Below are 17953 nucleotides of genomic sequence, written 5' to 3'. Positions count from 1 at the left end.
AATAAAATAAAATAAAATAAAATAAAATAAAATAAAATAAAATAAAAAGGAGTCAGTATAGTAATAGGGTGGACTCCAGAGTCACAAAGCCTGGCCAGACCACACAGTAAGGCACAACTCCAGGGGGCACCATTTACCTTATAGTCTATATAAATGTCACATTTGCATATTGTACATGATGGTTCTGCTGCCTGGCCCAACACTTCTTAGCTGTGACTTTGGACAATTTACTTAAATTCTTTAGGCATCAGGTATTTTGTCTGTAAAACAATACTCAATAAATGTCTTTATTTTTTAAAGTTTTATTTACTTTTTGAGAAGGAGAGAGCACAAGCAGGGGAGGGGCAGAGGGAGAGAGGAGAACAAAGGATCTGAAGAGGGCTCTGCGCTGACAGTCCCAGGCTGACAGCAGACAGCAGGGTGCCCGATATGGGGCTCAAACTCACAAACTGCAAGATCACTCACTACCTGAGCTAAAGTTGGGTGCTCAATGGCCTGAGCCATCCAGGCGCCCTTGTTTGTTATTATTTTTAACCTCAAATCTGCTTCTCCTCTAGTATCTCCTATGTCACAGGTAAATGACATTACTCCTTTGAAAATTTTTTTATTTTTTATTAAAAAAAATTTTTTTTTCAACGTTTATTTATTTTTGGGACAGAGAGAGACAGAGCATGAACGGGCGAGGGGCAGAGAGAGAGGGAGACACAGAATCGGAAACAGGCTCCAGGCTCCAAGCCATCAGCCCAGAGCCCGACGCGGGGCTCGAACTCACGGACCGCGAGATCGTGACCTGGCTGAAGTTGGATGCTTAACCGACTGCGCCACCCAGGCGCCCCTTGAAAATTTTTTTAATGTTGTATTTATTTCTGAGAGAGAGAGAGAGAGAGAGAGAACAAGGACGAGTGGGGGAGGGGCAGAGAGAGAGGGAGACACAGAATCTGAGGCAGGCTCCAGGCTCTGAGCTCTCAGCACAGAGCCTGACAAGGGGCTCGAACTCATGAATCACGGTCAGCTGCTTAACCGACTAAGCTACCCAGGCACCGCCCCATGATATTTCTCCTTTGTCACCAAGATAAGAAACCAAGGCATCAGATTGAAGGATTGAACTTCCTCTTTCTTCTCACCCTAAATCCAATACAAGGCCTGTAGAAATATTTTTTCTTTCCTTCATCCCATCTTGCTGCCAATGTCATATTACAGTTCTGAGACTTCTCTTGTGGGTCTCTGCTTCTTGTCTCCCACTCATTATTTTTCATATCACACAGCTGCTAGAGTTATCTTCCTAAAACATAGTTCAAATAAGTTAACTTCACATCTCAAAAATATTTTTTTTTAAATTTTTTTAATGTTTATTTTTGAGAGACAGCATGAGTGGGGGAGGGGCAGAGAGAGAGAGACAGAATCTGAAGCAGCCTCCAGGCCCTGAGCCATCAGCACAGAGCCTGACATGGGGCTCCAACTCACAAGCCATGCCATCATGACCTGAGCCGAAGTCAGAGGCTCAACCGACTGAGCTACCCAGGCACCCTTACATCTCAAAAATCTTTAAAATAAAATTTTTTTTTTAATGTTTATTTATTTTTGAGACAGAGAGAGAGAGACAGCATGAACGGGGGAGGAGCAGAGAGAGAGGGAGACACAGAATTGGAAGCAGGCTCCAGGCTCTGAGCCATCAGCCCAGAGCCCCATGCGGGGCTCGAACTCACAGACGGTGAGATCGCGAGATCGTGACCTGAGCTGAAGTCAGATGCTTAACCGACTGAGCCACCCAGGCGCCCCTCAAAAATCTTAAGTACATTCCAAAATTAAGCATTCCTCCTATGCCAGTTACTCTGCTAGGTTCTGATACTACAAGATAAATAAAACCAGTAAAATCCTTCCCAAACCACTGTTAAATAAGGAAGGACAAAACAATCATGTGTAAACTTAGAGCTAGAGGTATATATTAGGTACTGTAGAAGGATAAAGAAGAAAGACTCCTTGCTCCCATTTCCAAGTCTTTGCTGTTCTCAGGAAAGAGATTCCATAGTCACTTGCTTAGGCAAGTGTTCAACAGATTTTTTTCTCTTTTCAGAACTCTGTCCTGGTATTTCAGGTTCTTTTATTTTATTTTTTTGTATATATACTTAAAGTTTATTTATTTTTATTTTTATTTTTAAGAAAGAGACAGCACAAGCAGGGGAGGGGAACAGAGAGAGGGAGAGAAAGAATCCCAAGCAGGCTCCACACTGTCAGCACGCAGCCCCCTGTAGGGGGCTCACAAACCATGAGATAATGACCTGAGCTGAAACCAAGAGTCAGACGCTTAACCAGCTGAGTCACCCAGGAGCCCCTCAGTTTTTTATTTCCATGGGGATAGGCTGTTAAGATTTATTTGGGCCAGCATAACTCTTTTGGTTCTTGAATGACCCAAGTAAACCTAAGTGCCTAGCCCAGGGCTAGATACAATAAATGGTCATTTTTTATTCTGGCTGAAGTAGGACTGTGTGTTGTTGGTTTAACTGCCTATAGCAATAACCATCCACTATATATTTTTTTAAGTCTTTATTTATTTTTGAGAGAGAGACAGAGTGCGAGCAGGGGAGGAACAGAGAGGGAGACACAGAATCCCAAGCAGGGTCCAGACTCCGAGCCGTCAGCACAGAGCTGGAGCTGGGCTGGAACTCACCAACCTTGAGATCACGGCCTGAGCCCAAGTTGGAGGCTTAATTGACTGAACCACCCAGGTGCCCCAATAACCATCCACTATTAAGCTCTGAACTTCTATGTCTCCCCTGCGCCTCTGGAAGGAAATGAATAATGGCCAAATAATTGTTCAGCCTCAGGCAGAGAAGGAAAAAAAAAAAAAACCAATAAAAAATCACTACTGTTGCAATGTAGGATAAATGCCAAAACACTTTGAGATGCTCAACCAGCATGACACAGCACATTCCCATTTCTTACTCTGCTATAACATCCAAGGGAGTTAATCGGATGGGGGAATGGAGATGGGGGCAGAAAGGGGACAAAATATATTTATTATACGCCTGATATTTTATAGGGGGTGCTCTGTTGTGTCTTGGGGATACAGAGATGGAAGTAACCCAAACCTTACTTTCCAGAAAGTCTATCAAGAAGCAGCAGTCATGTAAACGTGTAAAATAGCTTAGATACTTTGTATAGCTTTTCGCTATCAGGATATTGTTTGGGCACAAAGGAGGGAATGGTAAATTCTGGGGATGAGCAAAAGCCAGAACAGCTTCAGAGGAATTCTGGGGATGAGCCAAGGTCAGGAACAGTTTCAGAGGAAGTCATGCTTCAGCTCAGTCCTTAAAGATACTTTCTCTAGGCCAACTAGGAGGGAACGGATTCTTCATACTTGAACAAAAGCCTGAAGTCTTGAAACAGCGACACATTGTTGTGGGTATTACAATTAATCTAGGAGCAAGGAAGAATTATAGCAACAATAGCTAACATTCTAATGTATAATAAGAACTAGGAACTGCTAAGTAAGCTACGAAGATTATCTCAAAGAATTAATAATATTCCCATTTTATAGGTTAAGAAAAGTAAGGCTCTTGCCTGAAGGCCACAGATAAAATGACAATGAGTTTTAACTGAGGAAACTGAATACGGAGCCCCAGTTTTTTAAACCACAAATCAGAGGAGTGAAACGACCAGATTTCAAAGATTCTCTCCAGCAGCTGTGGAAGGAGCGGATGGGAGAAGTAAAGCAGCAATCCTGTGATCAGAACAATTAAGGAAGTTGTCTACCGAGGATCAGCAATAGGGCAGAGGCTGGGGGGATCGGGGTGGAATATTTGAGAAACATTTGGATACTTTTCAGTGCTTCGTATGGATCAGACGTGATCTTCCGTGGACGGCAACAGGACCCTGGTCTCGGCCTTGAGCGCAAGACACGCAGGGCCTCCCCCCCTCCCTCACAGAGACCCAGAATAACCGAGGCAGTATGGATTTGGAAACTGTAGCTCTCAGCTCTCCAACCCCAAAGGTCGGGGGCAAGGAGGGGTATTCGTACCTTCCGCGTCCTAGCCCGCCCACAACAAGGAAAGTGCTGACTCATTCTGGCGGGGCGCTTTCGATCGGGGCGGGGCTCGGACCAGATCCCCCTCCTCTCTCCACCTCTTACACCCCCGGCCCGCTCTGACTCTCGCGAGAGCCCTACAGGCTATAAAGGCAGTGCCTCCCGCGTGCTTCACGCGTTTTCTTCCTGGCTGGCTTTTGGTGTGTTGTGCTTTAGACCTGGTAAGAGGCGCCCCTATACCCCTGTTGTCGCCTTTTCCTCGTCCATCCGGGGACCTGCCCTACTAGGTTCGGGTTGTTGTGACGGGGGAGGCGGTTCGGCGAGGTGTGGCGAGCTCGAGAGTGGTTAGGTGGTACGTACACCCTCCAGTGGGCCCTCCGTAGAGATGCGGTGACTTGTTTAAACCCCGAAGTTAATGTCGGCTCGAGTTTCCTCTTCCCCCGGCAACCCGAGCAGAGGGCGCTCATTGGCTTGGTATGGCGCCGGGGCGGACTCGTGGTAGTAGTGGGCTCTCCTCGACTAGCCTTCTGGGCGCGGCGGGTTCGGGAAGCTTCTAGAATGGATCTGGAAACTGACCTGAGGCTACTAGCCCGACTTGTGGTAGAGGCAAAGGCTTTTTCCGGTCTTCAGCTGTGACTAGATGAGGAGTTTCGGATATGAAGATTCCCTTCCCTGTATCTATTTTTTTCATTTACGGAATAGGGTTTGTGGTGGTCCCAAATGCCTTTGTGAAGACTGCGCATTTTTTTTTTTTTCTGGTGCTTTCCGAAGTGTTGGGGCTGATGATAGGAGTGGCAGGAGGGTACCAGAAGTAGAGTTTGGGGGTGTGGCTTTCGCCTGTGGAGTTTGGGGGCGGATCCTCGGAGGGTGCCCACAAAGGGCTTAAGGTCCAACAGCCTTCCCCTCGCTAAGTTGGACTTTAGCGGACGTGGGGGCCGTCTGGAAAAGCAGGTTTGGACGAGAAGGGCCTTTATGTTGGTCACACCCTATATGTTTGGTCGCCAAGTTGGAGCGTGCCTTACTAGTTAAAAAAATTTTTTTTTTTAATGTTTATTTTTGAGAGAGCGAGAGAAGGGGAAAGGCGGAGAGGGAGACACAGAATTTGAAACAGTCTCCAGGCTCTGAGCTGTCTGTCCGTACGGTGCCTAAAGCGAGGCCCGAACTCCGGATTGCCGAGATTATGACCTGATCCAAAGCAGGTCGGAAGCTTAATCGACTGAGCCACCCAGGCGCTGCTTTTTTGTTGTTAAAAGTGTGTGTTAAGCAATAAAGTTTGCAGTGATTGGGGCACCTGGGTGGCTTGGTCGGTTGAGCGTCCAACTTCAGCTCAGGTCATGATCTCCCCTTTAGTGGGTTAGAGCCCCGCATCAGGCTCTCTGCCCTTCTCTCGCTGGTGCTCTCTCTCAAAAATAAATATTAAAAAAAAGTTTTCAGTGATCGATGCTCACAACGTTTTTGGTTGTGGTGCTATGCACCAAAAAACTTTGGGACTTGGAAAATTAGCTTGCTGCTTTCAAACTGATGGCGTACTGGGTTAGCTCTTAACTCCTTATCTTTGTTTCCACCTGGGTGAATCCAGTGCAGCATTGCTTTTTAGCAATAGACTCTCGTTGTCCTGGCCCCAGGTCAGAAACCCATTTTTGTAAGCACTTCAAGTGCTTAAAACACAACCCCTGAAGTTTTGGAATGTAGTAGATGCCAGAATAGTGGTCTTGCCTCTTAAAAAATTGGATTGCTTTAGGGTGTGTGCTCTTGTGGGCAAATGTACCTGGAGAAACCTCAAGTGTGCTTCCTGAATTATGAAGGCAGATGAAGGTGCAGTCCAGGGAAAGGGGGGGCAACATGACCACATCTAGGAATCAGACACTGGCATTGTTCATTTGGGCTCAGGTTTGGGGTTGAACCTTCCTTTGTTTCTTTATAATGAAAATACAGAAGGAAAATGCCTTTGCACAAATCCTATTTTAGAAAAAGTAATAGAGGTTGCTTTAGTTTATAAAGAAATTGCAGTATTTAAGTGAAAATGATACTCAGACATGGAGTATCTGGTTTTGTTTCAAAAGATGGAAAGCTCAGTTTATGCTTCTTACTAATGTAAAAATTAATGTATATGTTCAGGGCCACTGGACAATTAATTCTTTTATCATTCTACAGCTAAGTTTCTAAGTAGATGAAATGTGCTGGTTATCTAAAAAAAAAAAAAAAAGTAAGGCTTGTTTCTAATTCATTTCCTCTTTTATCTTTTTCAGCTGATAGTAAGATGTCTTCAGGAAATGCCAAAATTGGGCATCCTGCCCCCAACTTCAAAGCCACGGCTGTTATGCCAGATGGCCAGTTCAAAGACATCAGCCTATCTGACTACAAAGGTGAGAGTAATTACTTTAGATTCATTAAAATTGAATTACTTTAGGGGCACCTGAGTGGCTCAGTTGGTTGAGCATCTGATTTCAGCTCAGGTCATGATCTCCTGGTTCGTGAGTTCGAGCCCTATGTTGGGCTCTGTGCTGACAACTCAGAGCCTGGAGCCTGCTTCAGATTCTGTGTCTCTCTCTCTCTCCGACCCTCCCCTGCTCATGCTCTCTTTTTCTCAAAAAAAAAAACAAAAAAACAAAAAAACATTAAGATTTAACTATTTTACAATTTAAGGTGGCTCATTAGGTTTCTGTATCTGTCATGTTTGATTGTAAAATGAATTTATATATTGTAGGTCACCATCTTTAGGGTAGGAGGCCGTTTACCTACATGTTGAAGTAGTGATTACCAACCAGGGTCATGGGGGTAGACTTTAGGTTCAGACTGCTATGGAAAAAGCCCATGCTTCATTATGTCTGGATATATTAGTTCAGTTATCTTCTCAGTACTCAGTTGTATTGTTTTGGAGATCTTCTCAGTATTTCATTGAAAGCTCAAGTTTTTGGGGCTTAAACTGCTTATTAAGATTTTGAAATAATGTATGGCACAGCTGCTATAATTATTAGGCAGAAGGTTTAGGTACATTCCCTTGACTGTTTTGCCCCAAGAGAAGAGTTGATGGTACAGTTGGAACAACTCTTCCTGTTACAGTTTCATGCAAACACTTGGCAAATTCTAATGAGGCTCTTCCTTTTTTTTTTCTTTCTTGTTAAACCTTAACAGTGCTAGAACAGCTGCGATTTCTGGGATAATTGATACAAATTCCTTGAAATGTGAACCTGAAACTCCGGTTTTAAGTGTACCTTTCTTAGTGGTGTGGTAATTAGTTCCTAGACTCGGCTTTTGCATGAACATGTGACTAAGGTTTCCTAATGCAGCACACTTGTTTGGAATGAGAAGCAAGTAAGAGGGGCCCTATGGAGGGAAGCTCCTCTGGCAAACAGGATAAGTAGCACCATAGGGAGGTGACCCTGGCCCAAGGGTTTAGAAAGAGCTGCTCTCTGTCCTCCAGGGCTTGACCTGAGGTTTCAAAGTGCTTGTTAGGCAAAGCCCTGGAGAGGTTGTTGAGATGAGTGAGCTTCTACTGATTTTGGTTTTCAGAGTAAATGTCAAAAGGAGCACCTTTGGTTTTCAGACATTGCTGCTACCTGGAAATGAGTGAATATTTGGAACTGTTTTAATAATTCAGCCCATTAGGTGTGGTGAAAGGCTGCTTGGCCAGTTGAAGATCTACTTCTGTTGGTAATCTGAGTGACCTCAGTAAAATTTACACTAGAGATCCTTTCAGGATCTCTACCTTTCCTGTTACCTTTCAGGACTTTTGAAACTTTTGCCTCAAGAAATTTTTCTTGTCCTATTAGGCTTGTTGGATTTGTGCTGATTCAGGTGATCACTTAAACCTTACTTGTTCCGTTGATGTGGTTCATTGTGGAAGAAGCACAAAAGGCATTTTGTTTTGTTTTTCTTTATTGCTTTGTAGCATAGAATCCAGTAATTGAGCTTCTCCTGTGGGTTAATTGTAATCATTGGCATTAGGCTATCTAGTAGGTATTTGCATCCTTGGTTTTGCTTTTTTTCATCGGAGAACTTGGTGTTTGTGCTAACTTTTTTTTTAATGTTTATTTTTGAGAGAGACCGTGTGTGAGCAGGGGAGGGGTAGAGAGAGAGAGAGAGGGAGACACCAAATCTGAAATAGGCTCCAGGCTCCGAGCACAGAGTCGGACGTGGGGCTCAAACTTGGGAACGGGGAGATCATGACCTGAGCTGAAATCGGAGGCTTAATCCGACTTCACCCAAGGAGCCATTCAGGCCCCCTCCTGTGCTAATTAAAAAAAAAAAAAATTTTTTTTAATGTTTATTTTTGAGACAGAGCATGAAGGGGGAGGGTCGGAGAGAGAGGGAGACACAGAATCTGAAGCAGGCTCCAGGCTCTGAGTTGTCAGCACAGAGCACGACGCGGGGCTCAAACTCACAGACTGTGAGATCATGACCTGAGCCAAAGTCGGAAGCTCGATGGACTGAGCCACCCAAGTGCCCCCCTCCTGTGCTAATTTTAACTACCTAGAGATAAAGATCAAACTGAACAGTGTTTATCTTATAATTGGCAGCTAGTGAGGAGGCAGGAAAATAAAGCACAGAACTGAAAGGAACTTTTTTTAATACAGGCTTTCCTGCCACAAGATGTTCTAAAAGTAGCTGCTATGAGACATCTGTGTTGAGTGTTGGTGTTTAGCAATTGTTTATAAAAAGGCTTTTTTTCTCAGAGAAAAATGCCTTTAGGTTTTTATTTAAAAAAAAAAAATTTTTTTTCTTTATTTTGAAAGAGAGGGCATGAGTGAGGGGCAGAGAGAGGGAGAGAGAATCCCAGGAGGGGCAGAGAGAGAAAGAAGTAGAGCTTGAACCTGGGCCTAAGTCAGATCCTTAATGACTGAGTCACCCAGGTGGCCCAAGGTTTTATCTTAAATATCAGCACCCAACAGGGGGGCTGAAACTCCAAGCTGGGAGATCAAGAGTCACAGACACCACCCACTGAGCCAGCCAGGTGCCCTTTGTAAAGCAAGGAAGTATGTTTCAAAGGCAAACTTGTGGCTTTTCCTCCCCCTCCCTCCCCAGGAAAATACGTTGTGTTCTTCTTTTACCCCCTTGATTTCACCTTTGTGTGCCCCACGGAGATCATTGCTTTCAGTGACAGAGCGGAAGAATTTAAGAAACTCAACTGCCAAGTGATTGGTGCTTCTGTGGATTCTCATTTCTGTCACCTGGCATGGTAAATCTCTTGGTCAACTTTTGCATATGAACTTTGAACTAACTGCAACTGGGACTGGAGGCTTTGATAATAGACTTGCTCAAGTATTGCCTTCTGGCTTCTGATGGAAGGAGTGTGCAACGGCTGTGACTTCTTGTTGCTCTCATCTGGCAGCAAAGAAGCAGCAGCCTGGGTTGCAGCTGAGTATCCTGGTGACCTTAACTGTCTTCAGGCACTCACTTTACTGCTGGAAAAAGTTTGAAGTCTTTTGGGGATTAGATTAGATTACAGTTACTTCACATTACATTAGGAATGTTGAAAAAGGGAAGGAATAGAAACAGTTAATGCTTTTGCTACACAAGAGTTTAAATGAATGTGATTGTATGTGTGCCTTTTGCTGTAGGATCAACACACCCAAGAAACAAGGAGGGCTGGGACCCATGAACATTCCCTTGGTATCAGACCCCAAGCGTACCATTGCTCAGGACTATGGAGTCTTAAAGGCTGATGAAGGCATCTCATTCAGGTATATACCTACCAGTGGGCTGTCATCAAAATTATCTGATTGACTTGAGGGCCTTTTTTATTTGGAGAAAGATAGGACTCTGATCTGTAGACTCTTTTGAATTTTACTTATTTAAATTTTATTTTATTTTTTAAATTTATTTTGAGAGAGAAGAGAGCACATGAGTAAGGGGGATGCAGAGAAGGGGAGAGAGGATCCCAAGCGTGCTCAGCGTGTAGAACCTGATGTAAGGGCTCAGTCTCCCAAACCATGACATCATGACCTGAGCCCAAATTTAGATTTTATTTTTTAAGTAATCTTTACTTCCAACGTGGGGCTCGAACTCACAAACCTGAGATCAAGAGTCATATGCTTTACCAATTAAGCCAGCCAGGCTCCCCCATCACTATATGTGTTTAAAGTGTACAGCATGGTGGTCTAATCTTCCTTCTTGCCTTTCCTTTCTCTCTCCCTCTCTCTTTCTCTCCTTCCTTATCTGTATGCCTAAGACCTGAAGCTCGAGAGTAGTACGATTTTCCAACTGAGCAGGGGTTGGGGGGGGATGCTTCTTCACTAGAGGCAAAGCCAGTGCAAGTCTGGGAGGCCAGCACATTTTCATTTCCATTGCAAGCAGTTTCCAAACTGATATTGCATCTCTTTCAAGCCTTCAATCTCTTCTTCCCAGGGGCCTCTTTATCATTGATGAGAAAGGTATCCTTCGACAGATCACAGTAAATGACCTTCCTGTCGGCCGTTCTGTGGATGAGACTCTGAGACTAGTTCAGGCCTTCCAGTTTACTGACAAGCATGGGGAAGGTAAGCCAACACCTAGTGACTTGACAATAGAATGGTGGTAGGATACGAAAGATGGCAGGAACATGGTCTATCAAATGAGAAAAATCTGTTTCTCCAAGAAATTAAAGTCTCTGCATTATACTGGGTTGTGGGGATGAGATGATGGAAAAGCTTGGGGAAGAGAATATAAAGGTTTTTTGTTCCAGCTCCACATTCCCAGCTTCTGCCCTGCTCATTTAGAATCACTGCTGAAGCCTTTAAGTTATTAAAGGTGTGTAGGAGGATTTCATAGGTGTATAAGGACAAAACAAAAGGCTTGAGAATTATATCTAGAGATAAAGCATGCCATTCTTGACAAGTGTTTATTGGGAGAGGAGAGCTTAATCCCTGTGGTCCGTATTTGTTTTATGATCTTTTTAAAACACAAATCTAAGACCAGTTTTGAATTTTGGAAAATATAAATAGGGCTAAGATAACTTGCCCAAGGACAATGGACAGATACAGCTAATACTTTTTTTTATCTTCTTAAATACATTCTAAAAAATAATAAAACGTTTTATTATACAGCGTTGTTGTATTTGTAAGAATTACACTCTGCAAATAACCAAATTATGTAAATGTTTAAAACTTTTTTGAAGGAAGAGGGTTAGGGATAGAGGGTTTCAAATGAAATATCAAGGTTCTAAATTAGACATTTGAGGATCAAAGACTTTGTTAAATTTTTTATTTTTAATTTTTTTGTTTAGAATGCCTGTGAGTGGGGGAGGGGGCAGGGGGAGAGAGAGAATGTGAAGCAGACTCCATGCTTAACATGGAGGCTGACGCAGGGCTCATTCCCATGACCCTTGGATCATGATCTGAACCAAAATCAAAGAGTTGGGCACTCAACTGGCTGAGCTACCCAGGTACCCCAAAGATAATGTTTTACAAGGTTGTCCTTAGAGAATCTGCACATCACTAAAGAGATTCAATTTAGGGTTTTTTACCTAGCATTTTAGAGAGTGTAGACCTTTCTTTTCCTATTTATCCAGCATTAGTACTTTCCTTCTAATATTCTTATTGCAGTATGATAAAGTACTGAACTACTTGATCCCAGCTTTTGAGTTTGTAAGGGTGTAGCTTTTTTTTTTTTTTTTTTTAAGTTTAATTTTGAGGGAGGGAGAGCGAGAGATCCCAAGGAGGCTCCGTACTGTCCGTGCAGAGCCTGATGCAGGGCTCAAAACCACAAACTGAGATGACCTGAGCCAAAGTTAGATGCTTAACCGACTGAACCACCCAGGTGCCCCTAGATGTTTTTTAAGTTTTTGAGACCGTGCCAGAGCATGTGCACAAGCAGGGAAGGGGCAGAGAGAGAGAGAGACAGGGAGAGAGAATCCCAAGGAGGCTCCACGCAGTCAGCACAAAGCCTGAAGTGGGGTTTGATCTCACAGACCTTGAGATCATGACCTCAGTCGAAATCAAGAGTGGGAAACTTAACCAACTGAGCCACCCAGGTGCCCCAAGGCTGTAGCTTTTTTTTTTTTACTTTTTCCCCCCTCACTGGAGTATAGTTGTTGCTGGAACGAGACAACCTTATCTTAAGAGTTAGTTTAGTTTTTTAAGACTTAGCTCCTGAGGCTACAGGTGCTGGGTATGTGGGGAATGGAGATCTTGAAGCCTACACCTTTCCAAGCTTAACATAATTGAGGATGAGAAGGACAAGATAGTTATTTTGTTTTTAATTTTTTTTAATGTTTATTTTTGAGGGAGACCGAGCACGAGCAGGGGAGGGACAGAGAGGGAGACAGAGAATCCAAAGCAGGCTCCAGACTCCGCTGTCAGCACAGAGCCAGACATGGGGCTTGAACCCACGAACCATGAGATCATGACCTGGGCCCAAGTAGACTACTTAAGCAAGTGAGCCACCCCGGTGCCCTAAGGACAGAATAGTTGTGATCAAGTGCTACTGATGTCAAATCAGCTGCACAAGTGTACTTCAATAAATTTGTCTTAACGTTCCATTTTCTTTCTCTAGATAATAGTTCAGACTAGTTTTCTAAGGCCCATTTCACCTCTGATTTTGTGGTAAAGAACATGGAAGTTGATAAGAGTTGGAATTGATGATGTCTCTTAGGGGAACCGAAAAGTGATAGTTTGGCTAGAGGGGAACGCTAGTATGAATCCATGAGCACTGATACCCAAAGGCACCATTTGCGGAAGCTTGTGTGGATTGAAGGAGCATGTGGATTGAGAGCGTATGAATACCAAACATGGTATGTGAGGCACTTTGCGTGTGTTATTTGACAGATAACTCTACATTTCTATTTTTTGATGTAATTGACATATAATGTCAGTTTTAGGTATACAGTGAAATTGTTTCATTTGTATTTATATATTCTGTGTTCCTGTGTTTTCAAGTTTTATTTAAATTCCAGTTAACATAGTGTAACAGTTTCAGGTGTAAAACTTAGCGATTCATCACTTACAATACCAGTGCTCTACACAAGTGCCCTCCTTCATACCCATCACCCATTTAACCCATATCCTGCCCCCCCATTCCCTCCAGTAACCCTGTTTTTTTTTAATTTTTTAATGTTTGTTTTTGAAGGAGAGAGAGACAATGTGAGTGGAGGAGGGGGCAGAGAGGGAGGGAGACACAGAATCAGAAACAGGCTCCAGGCCCTGAGCTGCCAGCACAGAGCCCAACACGGGGCTCAAACTCGAGTAATGAGGTCATGACCTGAGCTGAAGTCAGATGCTTAACCTACTGAGCCACCCAGGTGCCCCTTAGTTTGTTTTCTGTAGTTGAGAAACTACGTTATTATTTTTGAGGACTCAAACGAATATTTTAAATACAGTATTCATAGTAAATGTGGAAATCAAACCAAATTCACAGCTGTTTTTTTTTTTTTAATTTTTAAAATGCTAAAAAAGTCCCTCTTGAGGGCTGTTTTGGAAGTTTCTTGTACTGAGGTTACCATGACTATGTCACTTTTCTCCTTGGAGAGTCATGCTATTTTGAAAGGTGGTTTATGTGGGGCTTAACCAGTTCTTCTGTACCCCATGTTCTGAGAAAACCAACACTGCTGGGTATGAGTGAAACATGCAAGTGTGGTTCTTTCTGTCTTGTCACTGATAACTGGTTATATTCTTTTTTTTTTTTTTTTTTAAACATATTCTTAAGTGCTATGAACCTTTACTGCCCATGAGAATAAGTTGGCAAGGTTTTTCTGGTTCATTATTCCTATCTTTGTGTCATGATTTATAATTGGGCTTTTCTTTTAAAGGTTATATGTTTTCTAAGACCAACTTTGTTGGTTTCCTGTTCACATCTACTATCAAACTTCTGGCTGGCTCTCACCTGGTCTCTGCTTATTTGCTGTTCTTTGTTCTCTAGCTTTTTTATGCTTTAGGGACCTGTGTTTTAACCCTTTGGTGCTAATAAAGCTAATAATTGTAACAATCAAGTGAAGATTCCAGGAAAGTAATGGATGGCAGCTGGGTCCATCTATACTTTGTTCCCAGACAGCTGGTTGCAGAGTGACATCTAAGGCTATGATATCCTTGGACTGAAAGGGGCTCCCCTTCTCTCACTTGAGCAAGAGAGATTTGCTGCTTCATTATTGGACTTGGTGACTATGTGTCTCCTAGAAGATGGAATAGCAAATGGAAGTGAAAAATCAGAGATTGGTTTCCTTGCTTCTCTCTCCTCAGGTTAGTCCAAGGAGCATTGCTGGCTCAGGATTATAGGAAAAGGTTAAAAGCTATGCTTTCTGCATAAATGTATGAAAGATTCAAATGCAGACCTTTGTTTACCATGGGGTAGAAGGCACTTACTTAGACAAATAGGGCCTGTTATGGGGGTTCTGCCCCCATGTATTTCAGGCTGCCCAGTTTGGCAGTTAACACTGAGGAGGCAAACTGGTTGCTATCTTCAGATCCTCCAAGGGCTGTCAGAAGGAAGAAGCAGCTTAGTGTTAACTGTTGTTACACAGTCCTAGCTTTGTTTGTTTAGCTTATTTCTTGGTATGTAGACAAATCGTGATTTTTTTTTTTTTTTTTTTTTTTTTTTAAGAGCCTGTAAACTGGGGAAGAGGGGCAGAGGGAGAGAGAATCTTAGGCTCCACCCTCAGCATGGAATCCACTGCAGGGCTCAATCCCACAACCCTGGGATCTTGATCTGAGCCAAAATCCAGAGTCGGACACTGAACCAACTAAGCCACCCAGGCACCTCTAAAGTTTTTAGATTTTTAATGCAATACAGTGTGGCCTAATCTGTCATTAAGTGTATAATTCAGTGGCATTAATTGCATTCACAATTTTGTGTATCCATCACCAGTATTTTCTGAATGTTTTCATCATCCCAAATAGCTATAACCATTAAGCATTAACTCCCCATTCCCCTTTCCTTCCAGCCCTTGGTAACTTCTACTTTCTGTGTCTATAAGTTTGTCTATTCTAGATATTTCATGTAAGTGAAATCATACGATATTTGTCCATCTATGTTTGGTTTCTTTCACTTAGCATAATGTATTCGAGATTCTCAAGGTTCATGTTGCAGTGGCTATCAAAACTTTCTTTTTTAAGGCTGAATAATACTCCATTTTATGTATATATGTCCTGTTATGTATTCTTTCATTTCTTGATGGACACAGAGTTTATCTTTTGGCTGTTGTGAATAATGCTGCTAGAGTAATGGTGAACAGGTATCTGAATCTTTGTTCCTATTTATTTTGAGTATTTACATTAGAAGTGTAATTGCTGGGTCATGTAGTTCTGTTTAGCTTTTTCAAGAATTGCCAAACTCTATTCTTCTATAGCAGCTGCACCATTTTACATTCCCACCAGTAATATCAAGGATTCTCTACAACCTTGCCAACACTTGGTCTTTTTCCTTTTTTTTTTTTTTAAATGCTATATAGCCTGGTGGGTGTGAAGGTGTCATTGTGCTTTTGATTTGCATGTCCCTAATGATCAGTGATATCGAGCATATTTTCATGTGCTTATTGACCATTTGCATATCTTTAGAGAAATGTCTACTCAAGTCCTTTGCCTGTTTTGAACTAGGGTGTCTTTTGTTGAGTTGTGGGAGGTTTTTGTTGTTTGTTTTTTTCTTTGTAGAAGTTCTTTTTTAAGTTTGAGAGAGAGAGCAAGTGGGGAAGGGACAGGGAGAGAAAGGAAGAGAGAATTGCAAGTGGGGCATGAATTTGACACGGGGCTCAAACTCACGAACCCTGTGAGAACCAAGAGTCAGATGCTTAACCGACAGTCACCCAGGCGAGTTCACTGGATCTCTTCAGTTGTGGGAGTTCTTTATACATTTTGGATATTAATCCTTCATCAGATACATGATGGGTAAATATTCCCATTCTGTGTGTTAACTCTTAAAATGTCCTTTTTGGGGCACCTTTGTGGCTCAGTCAGTTAAGCATCCAACTCTTGATTTTGGCTCAGGTCATGATCTTATGATCTGGGAGTTCCAGCCCAACATCAGGCTCTGTGTTGACATTGTGGAGCCTGCTTGGGATTCTGTCTCCCTCTGTTCCTCCCTGCTCACTCTCTCTCTCAGAATAAATGAAAATAAACTTAAAAAAAAAAAAAAAAAGCCTTTGTACAAAAGTTTATAATTTAGATCAAGTCAAATTTATCTGTTTATTGTTGCATATGCTTTTATAATCCTATCTACGAATACATTTCCAAATCCAAGGTTGTGAAGTTCTCTGTTTTCTCCGGAGTTTATGATTTTAGCCCTTATCTTTAGGTTGACCCATTATTGAGTTGATTTTTTTTTTTTTTTTTTTAATATGAGGTGTAAAATAGGGATCTGCCTTCATTCTTTTTCATGTGGAAGTCCAGCTGGTCCCAGCACCATTTATTGAAGAGCATTTAAGATTTTTAAAAAGATACACATGAAGGGGTGCCTGGGTGGCTCAGTCGGTTAAGTGTCCGACTTTGGCTCAGGTCATGATCTCACGGTTTGTGAGCCCCGTGTTGGGCTATGTGCTGACAGTTCAGAGCCTGGAGCCTGCTTTGGATTCTGTCTTCTTTCTCTGCCCCTCCCCAACTTGTGCTCTGTCTCTCTGTGTCTCTCAAAAAATAAATAAATATAAAAAAAATTATTTTAAAGATATACATGAAGCATACATAAAATTGAGGAAATACAAATACCGATTCATCCACTGTCTACTGTTAACAAATATTAATACATGTGGTTTTTTTTTTGCTGTATGTGCATTACGCAGATTATTTGTAGACCAAAGCATACAATTGAAGCTTGTAAGGTAGTTACTTACTTAATTTCTTTAAATTTCAGGTGCTGCATGAATAAATTAGATATAATAGCATTAGGGCTGTGGTGGGGATTGAATTATGTTTGTAGTTATCCTTGCACTAAAAGACTTGAATTATCTCACACTATAGCATAAGTATTCTGGTTCCTGAGTGTTCAGCCTCTTAAGGTATCAGATTTGGTTTTGAGCCTTTTGTCTGATTGTCACCCATTTGTCCATGGGACGAGGGTGGAACTCACCACTGAGCAGGTTATTAATTGATAGTACTCTTCTCTTGCAGTGTGCCCAGCTGGCTGGAAGCCTGGCAGTGATACCATCAAGCCTGATGTCCAGAAGAGCAAAGAATATTTCTCTAAGCAGAAGTGAGCGCTGGGCCTTTTTAGGGCCCGGCTGCATTGGCTGGCCATGAAAACAAAATCTCTTTTGTACTATTGTCATGCTTAAGACACAAGACTTGAGATTCAGTATGGGATGGGACAGGCCTTTCCTGCAGGGGTTGGGGAGGCCAGCCTTTCTTCCTCTGGAGAGAATGGCCCATGCTGTGCTATGGGGCAAGTCAACTGATGTGTACAGTAGTGGGGCATCACTTTTGATCTTTGTTTCTATTAAACTTGAACTGAGACCTTGTTGAGTCTTCATTTCAGGGGGCACTAGCTTTGATTTTAAGAGTAATTTACTCTCTGCTTTCCTTTTTTAGGGTAAAATGAAGGTTGATAGCTGCCTCAGAATCAAAGTTACATTGGGTGGGGGGATATGCAAGTAGACACAGGAAAGGAACTGAACCCAGGTGTTAACATTTTCACTACATTTGGGGGAGAAGAGCAAGATCTGCAGTGTTGGTCAAAACACTGCAATTTGTCCTATAGGTGAAGCATAAATTGCAGGTTGCAGATGGAGGCCCCAATGAGATTACTTGGACATTTATACTATTGGGAGGGCTGCATGAGAACTTGAAGCTTGGCAAATGTCCAGTACTGGCTCTGTAGAAGATCAGAATTAGAGGCTTTGAAACTAAAAGGGGGAGGGGGAGACAAACTGCCCTGTTGTTTGTAGGGGAAGGCTACACTCATCTCCTTGTTCTGAGGTGGGAGGGATATAGGGAGGTGAAGGTGGGTTTCTCCTGAGCCCTTGTGGGTAAGAAAGATTCAAAACTGAGTCTGGTGTATTATGTACCCTTTCAGACATAAGCTAGTCTAGTCTAT

General features: G+C 42.5%; 1 protein-coding gene across 1 annotated transcript; it reads left to right on the top strand.

Annotated features, from left to right (window-relative positions):
• Positions 1-4114: 4114 nt before the first annotated feature.
• Positions 4115-17373, top strand: PRDX1 (peroxiredoxin 1). The gene is made up of 6 exons (XM_040470053.1): positions 4115-4245; positions 6274-6390; positions 9050-9203; positions 9586-9708; positions 10373-10503; positions 17032-17373. The coding sequence occupies exons 2-6, from the start codon at positions 6285-6287 to the stop codon at positions 17115-17117; spliced, it is 600 nt and encodes a 199-aa protein (XP_040325987.1). The 5' UTR covers positions 4115-4245; positions 6274-6284; the 3' UTR covers positions 17118-17373.
• Positions 17374-17953: the final 580 nt, after the last annotated feature.

The sequence above is a fragment of the Herpailurus yagouaroundi genome, unplaced genomic scaffold, assembly GCF_014898765.1.
Source record: "Herpailurus yagouaroundi ecotype Mexico unplaced genomic scaffold, PumYag 77, whole genome shotgun sequence".
Classification (NCBI taxonomy): Eukaryota; Metazoa; Chordata; class Mammalia; order Carnivora; family Felidae; genus Herpailurus; species Herpailurus yagouaroundi.
Note: the sequence above shows the minus strand (reverse complement) of the source record. Positions and strands in the feature narration are given on the sequence as shown.

Coding starts and splice junctions, on each gene's coding strand:
- PRDX1 (XM_040470053.1), top strand. CDS start 6,285: ATGTCTTCAGGAAATGCCAAAATTGGGCATCCTGCCCCCAACTTCAAA. Junction 9,204..9,585: donor CATTTCTGTCACCTGGCATG/GTAAATCTCTTG, acceptor CTTTTGCTGTAG/GATCAACACACCCAAGAAAC. Junction 9,709..10,372: donor GATGAAGGCATCTCATTCAG/GTATATACCTAC, acceptor TCTTCTTCCCAG/GGGCCTCTTTATCATTGATG.